The following is a 19604-nucleotide window of genomic DNA, read 5'->3' as shown; positions in this document are numbered from 1 at the left end:
TTGAAGTTACCCCATTCATGATGACATACTGCTCCCTGTCTGTTAGAAGACTTTCGTTCCGACCGCATCTGTCACTGGATAGAACATAAGAGCAATCTTTTTGTAGCAAGCGACATTGATTTGTTCACAACTTTCGTGTGATACTACTTTCCTGTAGACTATAACATCATCGGCAAACAGTCTAAGGCCGCTGTAAATACCATCAACCAGATCGTTTATGTAAATTGTAGAAAGCAGGGACATATTGCGCTGCCCTGGGGCACACCTTAAGTTACTCTTGTTTCTGTTGAAGTTACCCCGTTCAGGATGACATACTGCTCCCTGGCAGTTAGAAAACTTTCTATCCAACCGCATATGTCACTGGATAGACCATAAGAGCACACTTTTTGCAGCAAGCGACATTGAATTGTTCACAACTTTCGTGTGATACCACTTTCCTGTAGACTATAACATCATCGGCAAACAGTCTAAGGCCGTTGTCAATACCATAAACCAGATTGTTTATGTAAATCGTAAAAAGCAGTGGACCTATTACGCTGCCCTGGGGCACACCTGAAGTTACTCTTGTTTCTGTTGAAGTTACCCCGTTCAGGATGACATACTGCTCCCTGGCTGTTAGAAAACTTTCTATCCAACCGCATATGTCACTGGATAGACCATAAGAGCACACTTTTTGCAGCAAGCGACATTGAATTGTTCACAACTTTCGTGTGATACCACTTTCCTGTAGACTACAGCATCATCGGCAGACAGTCTAAGGCCGCTGTAAATACCATCAACCAGATCGTTTATGTAAATTGTAGAAAGCAGGGACATATTGCGCTGCCCTGGGGCACACCTTAAGTTACTCTTGTTTCTGTTGAAGTTACCCCGTTCAGGATGACATACTGCTCCCTGGCAGTTAGAAAACTTTCTATCCAACCGCATATGTCACTGGATAGACCATAAGAGCACACTTTTTGCAGCAAGCGACATTGAATTGTTCACAACTTTCGTGTGATACCACTTTCCTGTAGACTACAGCATCATCGGCAGACAGTCTAAGGCCGTTGACAATATCATAAACCTGTTCGTTTATTTAAATAGTAAAAAGCAGGGGACCTATTACGCTGCCCTGGGGCACACCTGAAGTTACTTTGGTTTCTGTTAAAGTTACCCCGTTCAGGATGACATACTGCTCCCTGTCTGTTAGAAAACTTTATATCCAACAGCATATGTGACTGGATAGACCATAAGAGCACACTTTTTGTAGCAAACGACATCGATTTGTTCACAACGTTCGTGTGATACTACTTTCCTGTAGACTACAGCATCATTGGCAAACAGTCTAAGGCCGTTGTCAATACCATAAACCAGATCGTTTATGTAAATCGTAAAAAGCAGTGGACCTATTACGCTGCCCTGGGGCACACCTGAGTTACACCGTTCGGGATGACATACTGCTCCCTGTCTGTTAGAAAACTTTCTATCCAACCGCATAAGTCACTGGATAGACCATAAGAGCACACTTTTTGTAGCAAGCGACATTGATTTTTTCTCAACTTTCGTGTGATACTACTATCCTGTAGAGTACTGCATCATCGGCAAACAGTCTAAGGCCGTTGTCAATACCATAAACCAGATCGTTATTTAAATCGTAAAAAGCAGTGGACCTATTACGCTGCCCTGGGGCACACCTGAAGTTACTCTTGTTTCTGTTGAAGTTACCCCGTTCAGGATGACATACTGCTCCCTGGCAGTTAGAAAACTTTCTATCCAACCGCATATGTCACTGGATAGACTATAAGAGCACACTTTTTGCAGCAAGCGACATTGAATTGTTCACAACTTTCGTGTGATACCACTTTCCTGTAGACTACAGCATCATCGGCAGACAGTCTAAGGCCGCTGTAAATACCATCAACCAGATCGTTTATGTAAATTGTAGAAAGCAGGGACATATTGTGCTGCCCTGGGGCACACCTTAAGTTACTCTTGTTTCTGTTGAAGTTACCCCGTTCAGGATGACATACTGCTCCCTGTCTGTTAGAAAACTTTATATCCAACAGGATATGTGACTGGATAGACCATAAGAGCACACTTTTTGTAGCAAGCGACATTGATTTGTTCACAACTTTCGTGTGATACTACTTTCCTGTAGACTACAGCATCATCGGCAAACAGTCTAAAGCCGTTGTCAATACCATAAACCAGATCGTTTATGTAAATCGTAAAAAGCAGTGGACCTATTACGCTGCCCTGGGGCACACCTGAAGTTACTCTTGTTTCTGTAAATTTACCCTGTTCAGGATGACATACTGCTCCCTGTCTGTTAGAAAACTTTCTATCCAACTGCATATGTCACTGGATAGAACATACGAGCACTCTTTTTGTAGCAAGCGACATTGATTTGTTCACAACTTTTGTGTGATACTACTTTCCTGTAGACTACAGCATCACTGGCAAACAGTCTAAGGCCGTTGTCAATACCATAAACCAGATCGTTTATGTAAATCGTAAAAAGCAGTAGACCTATTACGCTGCCCTGGGGCACACCTGAAGTTACTCTTGTTTCTGTTGAAGTTACCCCGTTCAGGATGACATACTGCTCCCTGTCTGTTAGAAAAATTTCTATCCAACCGCATATGTCACTGGATAGACCACAAGAGCACACTTTTTGTAGCAAGCGACATTGATTTGTTCACAACTTTCGTGTTATACCACTATCCTGTAGACTACAGCATCATCGGCAAACAGTCTAAGGCCGCTGTAAATACCATCAACCAGATCGTTTATGTAAATCGTAGAAAGCAGGGACATATTGCGCTGCCCTGGGGCACACCTGAAGTTACTCTTGTTTCTGTTGAAGTTACCCCGTTCAGGATGACATACTGCTCCCTGTCTGTTAGAAAACTTTCTATCCAACCGCATATGTCACTGGATAGACCATAAGAGCACACTTTTTGTAGCAAGCGATAGTGATTTGTTCACAACTTTCGTGTGATACTACTTTCCTGTAGACTACTGCATCATCGGCAAACAGTCTAAAGCCGTTGTCAATACCATAAACCAGATCGTTTATGTAAATCGTAAAAAGCAGTGGACCTATTACGCTGCCCTGGGGCACATCTGAAGTTACTCTTGTTTCTATTGAAGTTACCCCGTTCAGGATGACATACTGCTCCCTGTCCGTTAGAAAACTTTCTTTCCAACCGCATATGTCACTGGATAGACCATAAGAGCAATCTTTTTGTAGCAAGCGACACTGATTTGTTCACAACTTTCGTGTGATACTACTTTCCTGTAGACTACAACATCATCGGCAAACAGTCTAAGGCCGTTGTCAATACCATAAACCAGATTGTTTATGTAAATCGTAAAAAGCAGTGGACCTATGACGCTGCCCTGGGGCACACCTGAAGTTACTCTTGTTTCTGTTGAAGTTACCCCGTTCAGGATGACATACTGCTCCCTGTCTGTTAGAAAACTTTCTATCCAACCGCATATGTCACTGGATAGATCATAAGAGCAATCTTTTTGTAGCAAGCGACATTGATTTGTTCACAACTTTCGTGTGATACTACTTTCCCGTAGACAAAAGCATCATCGGCAAACAGTGTAAGGCCGTTGTCAATACCATAAACCAGATCGTTTATGTAAATCGTAAAAAGCAGTGGACGTATTACGCTGCCCTGGGGCACACCTGAAGTTACTGTTGTTTCTGTTGAAGTTACCCCGTTCAGGATGACATACTGCTCCCTGGCTGTTAGAAAACTTTCTATCCAACCGCATATGTCACTGGATAGACCATAAGAGCACACTTTTTGTAGCAAGCGACATTGAATTGTTCACAACTTTCGTGTGATACCACTTTCCTGTAGACTACAGCATCATCGGCAGACAGTCTAAGGCCGTTGACAATATCATAAACCTGTTCGTTTATTTAAATAGTAAAAAGCAGGGGACCTATTACGCTGCCCTGGGGCACACCTGAAGTTACTTTGGTTTCTGTTGAAGTTACCCCGTTCAGGATGACATACTGCTCCCTGTCTGTTAGAAAACTTTATATCCAACAGCATATGTGACTGGATAGACCATAAGAGCACACTTTTTGTAGCAAACGACATCGATTTGTTCACAACGTTCGTGTGATACTACTTTCCTGTAGACTACAGCATCATTGGCAAACAGTCTAAGGCCGTTGTCAATACCATAAACCAGATCGTTTATGTAAATCGTAAAAAGCAGTGGACCTATTACGCTGCCCTGGGGCACACCTGAGTTACACCGTTCGGGATGACATACTGCTCCCTGTCTGTTAGAAAACTTTCTATCCAACCGCATAAGTCACTGGATAGACCATAAGAGCACACTTTTTGTAGCAAGCGACATTGATTTTTTCTCAACTTTCGTGTGATACTACTATCCTGTAGAGTACTGCATCATCGGCAAACAGTCTAAGGCCGTTGTCAATACCATAAACCAGATCGTTATTTAAATCGTAAAAAGCAGTGGACCTATTACGCTGCCCTGGGGCACACCTGAAGTTACTCTTGTTTCTGTTGAAGTTACCCCGTTCAGGATGACATACTGCTCCCTGGCAGTTAGAAAACTTTCTATCCAACCGCATATGTCACTGGATAGACCATAAGAGCACACTTTTTGCAGCAAGCGACATTGAATTGTTCACAACTTTCGTGTGATACCTCTTTCCTGTAGACTACAGCATCATCGGCAGACAGTCTAAGGCCGCTGTAAATACCATCAACCAGATCGTTTATGTAAATTGTAGAAAGCAGGGACATATTGCGCTGCCCTGGGGCACACCTTAAGTTACTCTTGTTTCTGTTGAAGTTACCCCGTTCAGGATGACATACTGCTCCCTGTCTGTTAGAAAACTTTATATCCAACAGCATATGTGACTGGATAGACCATAAGAGCACACTTTTTGTAGCAAGCGACATTGATTTGTTCACAACTTTCGTGTGATACTACTTTCCTGTAGACTACAGCATCATCGGCAAACAGTCTAAGGCCGTTGTCAATACCATAAACCAGATCGTTTATGTAAATCGTAAAAAGCAGTGGACCTATTACGCTGCCCTGGGGCACACCTGAAGTTACTCTTGTTTCTGTAAATTTACCCTGTTCAGGATGACATACTGCTCCCTGTCTGTTAGAAAACTTTCTATCCAACTGCATATGTCACTGGATAGAACATACGAGCACTCTTTTTGTAGCAAGCGACATTGATTTGTTCACAACTTTTGTGTGATACTACTTTCCTGTAGACTACAGCATCACTGGCAAACAGTCTAAGGCCGTTGTCAATACCATAAACCAGATCGTTTATGTAAATCGTAAAAAGCAGTAGACCTATTACGCTGCCCTGGGGCACACCTGAAGTTACTCTTGTTTCTGTTGAAGTTACCCCGTTCAGGATGACATACTGCTCCCTGTCTGTTAGAAAAATTTCTATCCAACCGCATATGTCACTGGATAGACCACAAGAGCACACTTTTTGTAGCAAGCGACATTGATTTGTTCACAACTTTCGTGTTATACCACTATCCTGTAGACTACAGCATCATCGGCAAACAGTCTAAGGCCGCTGTAAATACCATCAACCAGATCGTTTATGTAAATCGTAGAAAGCAGGGACATATTGCGCTGCCCTGGGGCACACCTGAAGTTACTCTTGTTTCTGTTGAAGTTACCCCGTTCAGGATGACATACTGCTCCCTGTCTGTTAGAAAACTTTCTATCCAACCGCATATGTCACTGGATAGACCATAAGAGCACACTTTTTGTAGCAAGCGATAGTGATTTGTTCACAACTTTCGTGTGATACTACTTTCCTGTAGACTACTGCATCATCGGCAAACAGTCTAAAGCCGTTGTCAATACCATAAACCAGATCGTTTATGTAAATCGTAAAAAGCAGTGGACCTATTACGCTGCCCTGGGGCACATCTGAAGTTACTCTTGTTTCTATTGAAGTTACCCCGTTCAGGATGACATACTGCTCCCTGTCCGTTAGAAAACTTTCTTTCCAACCGCATATGTCACTGGATAGACCATAAGAGCAATCTTTTTGTAGCAAGCGACACTGATTTGTTCACAACTTTCGTGTGATACTACTTTCCTGTAGACTACAACATCATCGGCAAACAGTCTAAGGCCGTTGTCAATACCATAAACCAGATTGTTTATGTAAATCGTAAAAAGCAGTGGACCTATGACGCTGCCCTGGGGCACACCTGAAGTTACTCTTGTTTCTGTTGAAGTTACCCCGTTCAGGATGACATACTGCTCCCTGTCTGTTAGAAAACTTTCTATCCAACCGCATATGTCACTGGATAGATCATAAGAGCAATCTTTTTGTAGCAAGCGACATTGATTTGTTCACAACTTTCGTGTGATACTACTTTCCCGTAGACAAAAGCATCATCGGCAAACAGTGTAAGGCCGTTGTCAATACCATAAACCAGATCGTTTATGTAAATCGTAAAAAGCAGTGGACCTATTACGCTGCCCTGGGGCACACCTGAAGTTACTGTTGTTTCTGTTGAAGTTACCCCGTTCAGGATGACATACTGCTGCCTGGCTGTTAGAAAACTTTCTATCCAACCGCATATGTCACTGGATAGACCATAAGAGCACACTTTTTATAGCAAGCGACATTGAATTGTTCACAACTTTCGTGTGATACCACTTTCCTGTAGACTACAGCATCATCGGCAGACAGTCTAAGGCCGTTGACAATATCATAAACCTGTTCGTTTATTTAAATAGTAAAAAGCAGGGGACCTATTACGCTGCCCTGGGGCACACCTGAAGTTACTTTGGTTTCTGTTGAAGTTACCCCGTTCAGGATGACATACTGCTCCCTGTCTGTTAGAAAACTTTATATCCAACAGCATATGTGACTGGATAGACCATAAGAGCACACTTTTTGTAGCAAACGACATCGATTTGTTCACAACGTTCGTGTGATACTACTTTCCTGTAGACTACAGCATCATTGGCAAACAGTCTAAGGCCGTTGTCAATACCATAAACCAGATCGTTTATGTAAATCGTAAAAAGCAGTGGACCTATTACGCTGCCCTGGGGCACACCTGAGTTACACCGTTCGGGATGACATACTGCTCCCTGTCTGTTAGAAAACTTTCTATCCAACCGCATAAGTCACTGGATAGACCATAAGAGCACACGTTTTGTAGCAAGCGACATTGATTTTTTCTCAACTTTCGTGTGATACTACTATCCTGTAGAGTACTGCATCATCGGCAAACAGTCTAAGGCCGTTGTCAATACCATAAACCAGATCGTTATTTAAATCGTAAAAAGCAGTGGACCTATTACGCTGCCCTGGGGCACACTTGAAGTTACTGTTGTTTCTGTTGAAGTTACCCCGTTCAGGATGACATACTGCTCCCCGTCTGTTAGAAAACTTTCTATCCAACCGCATATGTCACTGGATAGATCATAAGAGCACACTTTTTGTAGCAAGCGACATTGATTTGTTCACAACTTTCGTGTGATACTACTTTCCCGTAGACAAAAGCATCATCGGCAAACAGTGTAAGGCCGTTGTCAATACCATAAACCAGATCGTTTATGTAAATCGTAAAAAGCAGTGGACCTATTACGCTGCCCTGGGGCACACCTGAAGTTACCCCGTTCAGGATGACATACTGCTCCCTGTCGGTTAGAAAAATTTCTATCCAACCGCATATGTCACTGGATAGACCATAAGAGCACACTTTTTGTAGCAAGTGACATTGATTTGTTCACAACTTTCGTGTGATACTACTATCCTGTACACTACAGCATCATCGGCATACAGTCTAAGGCCGTTGACAATACAATAAACCAGATCGTTTATGTAAATCGTAAAAAGCAGTGGACCTATTATGCTGCCATAGGGCACACCTGAAGTTACTCTTGTTTCTGTTGAAGTTACCCCGTTCAGGATGACATACTGCTCCCTGTCTGTTAGAAAACTTTCTATCCAACCGCATATGTCACTGGATAGACCATAAGAGCACACTTTTTGTAGCAAGCGACATTGATTTGTTCACAACTTTCGTGTGATACTACGTTCCTGTAGACTACATCATCATCGGCAAACAGTCTAAGGCTGTTGTCAATACCATAAACCAGATCGTTTATGTAAATCGTAAAAAGCAGTGGACCTATTACGCTGCCCTGGGACACACCTGAAGTTACTGTTGTTTCTGTTGAAGTTACCCCGTTCAGTATGACATGCTGCCCGTGTCTGTTAGAAAACTTTCTATCCAACCGCATATGTCACTGGATAGACCATAAGAGGACACTTTTTTTAGCAAGCGACATTGATTTGTTCACAACTTTCGTGTGATACTACTTTCCTGTAGACTACAGCATCTTCGGCAAACAGTCAAAGGCCGTTGTCAATACCATAAACCAGATCGTTTATGTAAATCGTAAAAAGCAGTGGACCTATTACGCAGCCCTGGGGCACACTTGAAGTTACTCTTGTTTTTGTTGAAGTTACCCCGTTCAGGATGACATACTGCTGCTCCCTGACTGTTAGAAAACTTTCTATCCAACCGCATATGTCACTGGATAGACCATAAGAGCACACTTTTTGTAGCAAGCGACATTGATTCGTTCACAACTTTCATGTGATACTACTTTCCTGTAGACTACAGCATCATCGGTAAACAGTCTAAGGCCGTTGTCAATACCATAAACCAGATCGTTTATGTAAATCGTAAAAAGCAGTGGACCTATTACGCTGCCCTGGGGCACACCTGAAATTACTCTTGTTTCTGTTGAAGTTACCCCGTTCAGGATGACATGCTGCCCGTGTCTGTTAGAAAACTTTCTATCCTACCGCATATGTCACTGGATAGACCATAAGAGCACACTTTTGTTAGCAAGCGACATTGATTTGTTCACAACTTTCGTGTGATACTACTTTCCTGTAGGCTACAGCATCATCGGCAAACAGTCTAAGGCCGTTGTCAATACCATAAACCAGATCGTTTATGTAAATCGCAAAAAGCAGTGTACTTATTACGCTGCCCTGGGGCACACCTGAAGTTACTCTTGTTTCTGTTGAAGTTACCCCGTTCAGGATGACATGCTGCCCGTGTCTGTTAGAAAACTTTCTATCCAACCGCATATGTCACTGGATAGACCATAAGAGCACACTTTTTTTAGCAAGCGACGTTGATTTGTTCACAACTTTCGTGTGATACTACTTTCCTGTAGACTACAGCATCATTGGCAAACAGTCTAAGGCCGTTGTCAATACCATAAACCAGATCGTTTATGTAAATCGTAAAAAGCAGTGGATCTGTTACGCTGCCCTGGGGCACACCTGAAGTGACTCTTGTTTCTGTTGAAGTTACCCCGTTCAGGATGACATACTGCTCCCTGTCTGTTAGAAAACTTTATATCCAACAGCATATGTCACTGGATAGACCATAAGAGCACACTTTTTGTAGCAAGCGACATTTATTTGTTCACAAGTTTCGTGTGATACTACTTTCCTGCAGACTACAGCATCATCGGCAAACAGTCTAAGGCCTTTGTCAATACCATAAACCAGATCGTTTATGTAAATCGTTAAAAGCAGTGGACTTATTACGCTGCCCTGGGGCACACCTGAAGTTACTCTTGTTTCTTTTGAAGTTACCCCGTTCAGGATGACATACTGCTCCCTGTCTGTTAGAAAACTTTCTATCCAACAGCATATGTGTCTGGATAGACCATAAGAGGACACTTTTTTTAGCAAGCTACATTGTTTTGTTCACAACTTTCGTGTGATACTACTATCCTGTAGACTACAGCATCATCGGCAAACAGTCTAAGGCCGTTGTCAATACCATAAACCAGATCGTTTATGTAAATCGTAAAAAGCAGTGGACCTATTACGCAGCCCTGGGGCACACCTGAAGTTACTGTTGTTTCTATTGAAGTTACCCCGTTCAGGATGACATACTGCTCACTGTCTGTTAGAAAACTCTCTATCCAACCGCATATGTTACTGGATAGACCATAAGAGCGCACTCTTTGTAGCAAGCGACAGTTCGGAACTGAGTCGAATGCCTTTCGAAAGTCGAGAAATATGGCATCACCCCGGGAGCCGGTATCTAGAGGCTGTTGTATATCATGCACAAAGAGGGCCATCTGTGTCTCGCATGACCAATGTTTCCTAAAACCGTGCCGGTTTCTGCAGATGAGCTTCTCAGAGTCTGGAAAGGTCATATTGTCTGAACACAAAATACCGGTATGTTCCACGATTCTACAACAAATCGATGTCTGTGAAATTGGCCGGTTATTATGTGCATCCGATTTTCTACCCTTTTTATAGATTGCTATGACCTGGGCCTTCTTGCAGTCCCGTGGAACGTACCGCCGTTCCAACGATCTCTAATAGATGACGGATAAGAATGGTGCTATATTTGTAGCATAGTCAACATAAAATCTTACGGGGATACCGTCTGGGCCAGATGCCTTTCTGGCGTCTAAGTATCTTAACTGTTTTACAATCCCAGATACACTAAGCACTATGTCAGCCATCCTTTCGTTTGTTGGATAATTGAAAGGGGGAATGGTGCTACAGCAGTAGCCATCCAGACTAGTAGGATTGTTGGTGGAACAAACACAAAACAAGAGGGTGTTGAAAATTGAGTAAACAGATAATGAATGTCAGAATGGGCAGGGAAAGGAATCTGTGGAAAACATTAATTAGAATGACAGGCAGCATGGTAAGAAATATGTCATATCAGGGAATAATTTTCACGGTAGTAGAGGGAGATGTAGGGAGCAGAAATTATAAGAGAGAACAGAAATTAGAATTTATACAACGAATAACTAGCGCCATTGTGTGTAAATGCTACTCTGAGATGAAGACGGTGACACTGGAGGATACTATGGTAGGCCACATCAAAGCTGTCACAGACTGGCAACAAAAAGCTCCAACCCCAATTGTTTTTAAATCTAGAGTAGAGCCTGAATGCTACATCGAAAAATCGTAGAAGAGATTGAGGGTGGCAGCCCCAGATAAGCAAAGCAGCAAAGCATACAGTGTTTTTGTCGGCAATAGGTACCCGTTGAGCAGCGCCTCTGTAGGTTGCGAGATCCTTCAAATTTTCACAAGCTCTTGATGAGTTTTAAGCATTCCAAAAAACTGGAAATTTTGTGTGAATCTTTTACACCACTTAAAAAAGTACCTGTAAAGGATCACTCACGGTAATCTAATTTCACAAAACCTGTTACTTTTCTCTACAAGAGACATTTCCAGCTTTCCATAAAACGCCGTATCCACATGAAACGATAAGTGAGGCCACATGAGTGTCGGTATCGCTGTTGCTTGTAGGAACACTCGGAGTGCTGTATAGAACTGAATGCATTTCATTAACAGGAGGCTCTTCATATTAGGAGATGGGAAACATTGTGCTGTGTCGTTCATGGGACATCACTTGCTGTCTGTTACACACTTTAGGGTGTCCACAGATTCTCTGTATCTAAACTTCTACTGGAAGAAGGGAATAAGTAGCGTTGAAAACAATTTCTGCACATTTTGTTGCAAAGTTATGTGCTTTTCTACACTTTTAAAAACCACCTACGTTGCACTATAAACCAGTCTATGGTATGAGATATAATCAGCTTGTTGTATAGCTGATTTTATTACTCTGTTTGATGCCACATTCGATTCATCACAGTCTGATAATAACGACTTGGAAATGGTATGCAATAGTTTATACACACTAGCTATTTGTCAGTCCTAGGAACTCAGTGAATATCATGATCGTAAAGTGGCAGAAGTAGCATAAGCTACGTTATGTAGGGTGTGTATATATAAAAAATATTTCATGGCATCGTGACAACAAAAGATTTTTTACCTCGTAACAAGAGTATAAAGACGTCATATCTGACATTGTAAGACTGCAATACATCTAATGTATTCGTAGCTATATGATTATTGTTTACTAGTTACATTATGATAGTGTTGAAACTTCCTGGCAGATTAAAACTGTGTGCCCGACCGAGACTCGAATTCGGGACCTTCGCAGGAGAACTTCTGTAAAGTTTGGAAGGTAGGAGACGAGATACTGGCAGAAGTAAACCTGTGAGGACCGGCCGTGAGTCGTGCTTCGGTAGCTCAGATGGTAGAGCACTAGCCCGCGGAAGGCAAAGGTCCCGAGTTCGAATCTCGGTCGGGCACACAGTTTTAATCTGCCAGGAAGCTTCATATCAGCGCACACTCCGCTGCAGAGTGAAAATTTCATTCTGGTATGATAGTGTTACCTTTTCGAGATATATATTTTTACAATTGACCCTATTCATGAACCACTTCCAGAGGTTTCATTGCCAACAAGCTTCAAATATGGTACTGTTAGGCTTGTTAATGCATGACGACTTAAATGTGAGATGCTGTAGTTGTATGCACTCTAATTTGTGTTAATTTGTCCGACCAGAATATAAATTTCAGATCATGCTAAATGCTACTAAACAATGTATAAAAACAGTTTTTGAAATACCCTTGTTTAAAATTTTACATCTGCCCTGATGGACATTTCATATATCACACTACTGTGAGTAAATCATCTAATATTATTGCACGAAATTATGAACAAATTGCCTGTGACTCCAGAGCGAAATACTCACTTCGTCAAGTATCTCCTTTTCAGTCGCCGTTACTCCCAGTTTGTTTCCTGGCAGAAGGCAAGTTAACAGTGATCTTGCACTGATATTTTTGTTAGAAAGATTTCGCCTTACGAGGGAAATTGATTTCTGCGCGAAGGATCTGGTAAAAGCGTTAATTCTTACAAGTTTCCGACCATCTTCAGTCATCCACTTGAAAAAACTGATTGCTGTCCATGGGCGGTATAACATCCTCTGAAAATGAAGACGAGAGTTTTCTAGTGAGAGGCAACTTTGAAACTAATTAATCAACTAGACTAGAAGTTGTAAAAATACTAAAACCAAACGATTATAATTTCAAGGGATTTTTACTTTCATAACCTTGTGATTGAAACAGAAATAAATAACATGTAGAATGAGGTAATATCAGTAGCATAAAATACAACAAAACGCAAACTAGTAATAGATGAATCACCCAAATGTGTGAGCATTTATGTCTGTGTGAATACAAAGCTCCATTGAAAATTGTGTCCCATTTTGCAACGGAATAAATAAATGGTACAAAAGACATTACAGAAACATATGCTTCTAAAATCAAATAAATGATTTAGAAATTATGTTAGTAATAAGTCATTCAATTAATAACTGACTATTTCTTCAGCATTAGCCTTACTTGTATTACATGTACGAAAGAAAAAGAATATGAAGTTAAATGATAACAGATATAATTGTTTACTGCTGTGTCTGAAATGTTTTAGAATAAGTAGAAGTTTCAGCCACATCAGGTACCTCAAATGGCTGTATCATCTTTAACACATTTAATATACCTTTGTAAGTAATAGCATTTTTATGAGTAGAGCGAAATATCTTGTTTTAACAAATTTACTTTTGAACTCTGTGGAAATATTGTAGAACTGCTTTGTTCCTATATGGCTAGCCTTCATGAGTCATAAATGTCTAATACTTCAAACATTAGGTATGTTCTTCTGCATAAATAACAGAAACACACTAAACTTTAAATTTTGAAATTTTAATCTTTCATTCATTATAGGAATATTTATAACTAAATTAATTAAATATTTGTAATGCATCATCTATATGTAATGTAACTTCTACAATATTAAAGTTTCATAGTACATGCAAGTATTTTTATTCCTTGTAGAACATTAACTGAAATATAATAAGTAGGTAGCTACAAAAGAAGAGATTGTATTAAAGATTGCAAATTAAAATATTATAATCAAATGTTTATGTAATCATTGATGTGTCGGCAGCTGGGCCAACACCTTGTAGATCGAAGTGGCTGAAAGTGCACGCTAAACTAACGCAGACGGGCGTGAAGTACTGGAACATGAGACTTATTAATGAATAAGAAGAAAAGTACGTAGCTGGAATAATATACTTAACTTTATTCTCTTGTTGGAATACATCTCTTGAATAGTAGTAAGCTATAAGCACTGATACAAATGGCGCCTTGCTAGGTAGTAGCTATGGAATAAGCTGAAGGCTATTCTATCAGTCTCTCGGCAAATGAGAGGAAGACTTGGTAGGTCTGGTCGCAAGCTATGTCGTCCGTACAACTGGGGCGAGGTCATGTCCGTGTCTTGTGACCTGCCATGTGGTGGCGCTAGGATTGCGATTACACAGTGGCGACACGCGGGTCCGACATGTACTACAGGACCGCGGCCGATTTAAGTTACCACCTAGCAAGTGTGGTGTCTAGCGGTGACACCACAATCATGACTATCATGATCTACAATTTGCTTCTCAAAGCTATCATCATGTCAATAGCTTTTCTTCAGTATCAGCCTATTAATTTCTTAAAATAAGTAACTTTCTTGCACAGGCCATTTGAACGAACTGAAAAGAAAATATGAAACAAGGGAGACTCTTAATAAAAACTGTACCAAACCAGTGATAGAAAAACCAGTAACATGGTTTTAATGGGAAAAATTAGATGAGTGCAAGGGTGAAGACGCGCTCACGCTATGAGATTTAGTTTCAGACTTATTAACTGTTAAACGTTTTGGACATAAACTGATCTATAAAAATTAATAACTCACTAACTCCTTAAGAGATTCAGACAAACGCATGCTCAGTAAGCACTATCGGACTGTTCTGACAAATCTCCTGTGAATATTTTGTATTTCAAATTACGGTGTGGAATGTATATACCATGCGTATAAAAGTGACAAATAAAACATGCAATAATAGAAGAAGCGGCATCATTAGTAAACAGAGCTAAGTAAAGACGTATAACTGTAATTTGTTTAACTGTTCAATATTTACTGGTGATATAACAACGCAAAATAGCTTCTATACGAGAAAAAACATTATCTGTGGGAAAACCATAAAGCTATACGAAAACTAAGAGCAGCATTGAAAACCTAATGAAATTTGTGTCCAAATTCATAGAACATTAAATTTACAGTTTATTTATGTTTCCGAAAGTCGGAGATACTTGAGTTGACTCATGTTTACTGCGAGGTATAAGAATCGGAAGCCAGTTTCACGTGACACATTGGGGTTTCGGCGCCTGGTTGTAGCAGAGTTCGCATACAGACGGGTCGTATGTGCGGTTGAAAGTTTTCTCGTATGTGTAACCGAAATATTTTCAAGGTATTCGGTCGGGAATGGTAAAAGTTTCACGCAAAATGAACTCAGAAATAATTTTAGATTGTGCGTACTTAGAAGAAATTCAAGTCGCGTGAACGGATGGTTGGGGCTTTTAAACATTTCGCGAGCGTCGATCGCAAAGAATTTGAAACATTGAAACTTCCTGGCAGATTAAATCTGTGTGCCGGACCGAGACTCGAACTCGGAACCTTTGCCTTTCGCGGGCAAGTGCTCTACTGTCTGAGCTACCCAAGCACGACTCACGCCCCGTCCTCACAGCTTTACTTCTACCAGTATCTCGTCTCCTACCTTCCAAACTTTACAGAAGCTCTCCTGCGTAGGAAGGAGACGAGATACTGGTAGAAGTAAAGCTGTGAGGACGGGGCGTGAGTCGTGATTGGGTAGCTCAGACGGTAGAGCACTTGCCTGCGAAAGGCAAAGGTCCCAAGTTCGAGTCTCGGTCCGGCACACAGTTTTAATCTGCCAGGAAGTTTCATATCACCACACACTCCGCTTCAGGGTGAAAATCTCATTCTGGAATTTGAAACATTGTTCAGCGATTGGATTCTGATTTGGAGACTTTGTCTAAACATCTACGAACTGTTCTGCAGTTACCTCTGATGGCGATCTGCAGTTAAAAGTATCGTTAGTTCGCGATTTGCAGAACTTCAAATTAGAAGTGTGTTGAAGCACTTTGAATAATTTTCGTGGCCCTTCTAGAAGTTAAGCGAACGCTTGATGCTGGTTGACCTACTTAGTTTCTCGCACTGACAAATATTATTTTGATAATAAACTGTTGTGAATAGTGTGAAAGGATATTTCGTTTGTTTTTTCTGGAATAAATTCAGTCTGTGAAAAGTGAGAAGTGAACATTATTTTATCTCCTGCCTACAGTTTCAATAAACTTGTGTGACTGCTTTCATTTAGGGCTAAATGCGATAGATGTGTGGTTTGGCCTCTGGACAGTGACGAACACAATAACGTGAAATCCAACCGCGCATTAACGCATTCGCCACATTCTCGGAGTTAGCCAGAAGATCGGAAAGTTTCTCTTCTGGAATAGGCCTATTGGTCACAAAAGATGCAGAAAAATCACTTTCTTGGAATTTGTCGGGGTCGAAGTGGAATATGCCTATTGCTGAGGATCCTGAAGTGATGTTTTCTGTGTGAAAGTAATGAGAAGTCCTTTGTTTACAATCGAAGATAAATCATGAATTATCTCTGTCTTTCCTGGATTTGCTTTCAAACGGACATCGATTCCTCTGCTGCACATCTTCTTGAGAGGGTTGTGAACGCTTATATCTAGGGACTGCAATCTGTGAGAACAGTGGAGTAGAAATGATAACTAAGATAGAACGAATGGCTGTCCAGAGGTAGTAGGACAGGGTCTTCTTTTGTTGGTCTGGTTTGGCTAGTAAAATAATCCAGAAATGTTGAAAAAGATTGCTCCACCACCCATTCAGAACATGTGGCAGCACTGATGCATTTGGTAGGCCCGTCACGGATAGAATGATCTTAAAATTTCTTCCTTGGGAAAATTGGCATGGGTGGAAATAAGGTCTCTTGAATACATATAGCGGCTTCTACCGTTACCATTTCTCCCCATTCAGCAGAGTTCCCAGTTCCAGCTTGATTCTCACCTTTCTGCAAAACTATTCTGTCTGGTCTTATCTCTGTAGTTACACCTGTTTCATCCACATTCCAGATTCTTGAAGGCTTAAGAGGATGACGAGAACTCCTAACTTTTTGGAAAAAGCTAACCAACATTTTTTTAATTAAATTATGTCATTCGTACCATGCTTGTGCTTTAGGGTTGTCCGATGAAGCGATCATTGTTTCTCTCCAAAAACCCTGAAAGCCAGTCAGCTCTAGCTATTTCCTTTCATGCACAAGATGATGGTATTTTCAGGTTAAAGTATTTTCTAGAAAGGTACCCCATTTTTCGTACTTCCTCTTTGGTCAACCAGAAAGTAATTTCTCTAAATCTCTTGATATAATCCATGAACATTATTTCCTGACTGTCAGAAAAAAAACTTTCATGTGTTTAGAGTACACACAAGTATCTTTTTCACCTACTTCCCTTTTCATTTTGATGAATTAGAGAAGGTTAGTAACAAATATTCAATTCTTTTGCAATTTTTCTAGTAAAATAGTTGCCATTTCCTCTATTTTGCAGAACCAAAGTGGCTGCTCTCTGCATCACAATTAACTGTGTCAGTCCTATTTCTGTTTCGCGTGTGTAAAGAAGCATTTTGTTTATCCGAAAGATAAAATTTAAACTGAGTAAACGTAAAACACAAGAAGAAGGAAAATAAAAGCATTATGTTATCCAACACCCTCAAAAAGTCAAGCTAACCAAGAACTTGGTACATTGAAACACTGTGATGCAACATACCACTCTTCGCACCACCACATGAAACACAAGTAAACTTAGCGACAATTACTTTGTACTAAAATCAGTTATTGCCAACGGCCTCGCCGCAGTGGTAACACCGGTTCCCGTCAGATCACCGAAGTTAAGCGCTGTTGGGCTGGGCTAGCACTTGGATGGGTGAGGAGCTACTTGATTGAGAAGTAGCGGCTCCGGTCTCGGAAACTGATCTACGGCCAGGAGCGCGGTGTGCTGACCACATGCCCCTCCATATCCGTATCCAGTGACGTCTGTGGGCTGATGATGACACGGCGGCCAGTCGGTACGTTTGGGCCTTCATGGCCTGTGCAGGATGAGTTTAGGTTTAGTTTTTAGAAAATAAGTTATTACTTTGTTAAACCACAAAACTGAACAATTTATCATTTCTGATATTTAATCTGTGTCATCGAACGTGTTAACATATACAGGGTGAGTCACTAACCATTGCCACCTAGAACGAAAGCATGGTAGTAGCTGAAAAGTTTGTGGGGCAAATGTTGCATGGGACAACGGGGGCCATAATATGACGTTGGTGTTTTGTTGCTAGGTGGGATCGGTTCAGAGATATGAAGGTCAACTTTGTTTATTTACATGGGATGCTATAGTTTGGTGCTTATTTTCTGATAGTGGCCTTCGAAGGTCAGCGAAGTTTCAAAAGACGGCATGAACGTCCATTTACAGAAGGTGTTCGAAGTGATGACTGTTGGTATCAGTGCAGTGCTGCAATGTTCTTATCATGTATTGAGTGGTATTCCTTATCAGATCGGCGCTTATCGAAGCACATGTTCTGACAGTTCTCTCTCGCATGTCTTCAGGTGTAGTTGTCTTTATAAACAATGTCTTTTACGAATCCCCACATATTAAAATCCAGAGGCGTCAAGTCCGGCGAACGAGCCGGCCATGACACATCTCCTCCGCGCCCAATACAACGATTTGGGAATTGTGTCTGCAACTCATTTGTAGCCAATCGTGGACTTCATGTCCCCAACAACGATGGAATTTCTATGGATGAGACAGCGCTGTCACCGGACCGCAGTTCAAAATGGCTCTGACAAGGGAACCTCCCGATCGCACCCTCGTCAGATTTAGTTATAAGTTGGCAAAGTGGATAGGCCTTGAAAAACTGAACACAGATCAATCGAGAAAATAGGAAGAAGTTGTGTGGAACTACGAAAAAATAAGCAAAATATACAAACTGAGTAAGTAGTCCATGCGCAACATATCGAACATCTAGGACAGTCTGAGCTGAGGAGCGTCGGGGTCCCGTGGTTAGCGTGAGCAGCTGCGGAATGAGAGGTACTCGGTTCAAGTCTTCCCTCGGGAGAAAAGTTTAATTTTTTATTTTCAGTTTATGTGACAAACTCTTTATGTTTTGATCACTTTTTTGGGAGTGATTATCATATCCACAAGAAAACCTAAATCGGGCAAGGTAGAAGAATCTTTTTACCCATTCGCCAAGTGTACAAGTTAGGTGGGTCGACAACAAATTCCTGTCATGTGACGCACATGCCGTCACCAGTATCGTATAGAATATATCAGACGTGTTTTCCCGTGGATAAATCGATTGACCTATGAACCTGCGACCAAATGTTTTCGGTTCCCATTGGAGACGCACGTCCTTTCGTCTACTAATCGCACGGTTCTGCGGTGCGGTCGCAAAACACAGAGACTAAACTTATTACAGTGAACAAAGAGGTCAATGAATGAACGGACAGATCTTAACTTTGCGAAAATAAAGAAATTAAACTTTTCACTGGAGGGAAGACTTGAACGAAGGACCTCTGCTTCCGCAGCTGCTCACGCTAACCACGGGACCATGGCGCTCCTGAGCTCATTCTATCCTTGATGTTGCATATCTTGCACATATACTACTAAGTTTGTATATTTTGCTTATTTTTTTCATAGTTCCACACAACTTCTTCCTGTTTTCTCGATTGATCCGTGTTCAGTTTTT

The 19604-nt window shown here is 41.2% G+C and overlaps 1 protein-coding gene across 1 annotated transcript in view; it reads right to left on the bottom strand.

Moving 5' to 3' along the window:
* LOC126252076 (probable cytochrome P450 4aa1) overlaps positions 1-19604 on the bottom strand; it is a 386802-nt gene that overhangs the window by 225755 nt on the left and 141443 nt on the right. Inside the window, exon 4 of the mRNA XM_049952928.1 lies at positions 12649-12879. Within this exon, the coding sequence (XP_049808885.1) occupies positions 12649-12879 (231 nt within the window). The remainder of the gene's footprint in view (positions 1-12648; positions 12880-19604) is intronic.

The sequence above is a fragment of the Schistocerca nitens genome, chromosome 4, assembly GCF_023898315.1.
Source record: "Schistocerca nitens isolate TAMUIC-IGC-003100 chromosome 4, iqSchNite1.1, whole genome shotgun sequence".
Lineage (NCBI taxonomy): Eukaryota > Metazoa > Arthropoda > Insecta > Orthoptera > Acrididae > Schistocerca > Schistocerca nitens.
Note: the sequence above shows the minus strand (reverse complement) of the source record. Positions and strands in the feature narration are given on the sequence as shown.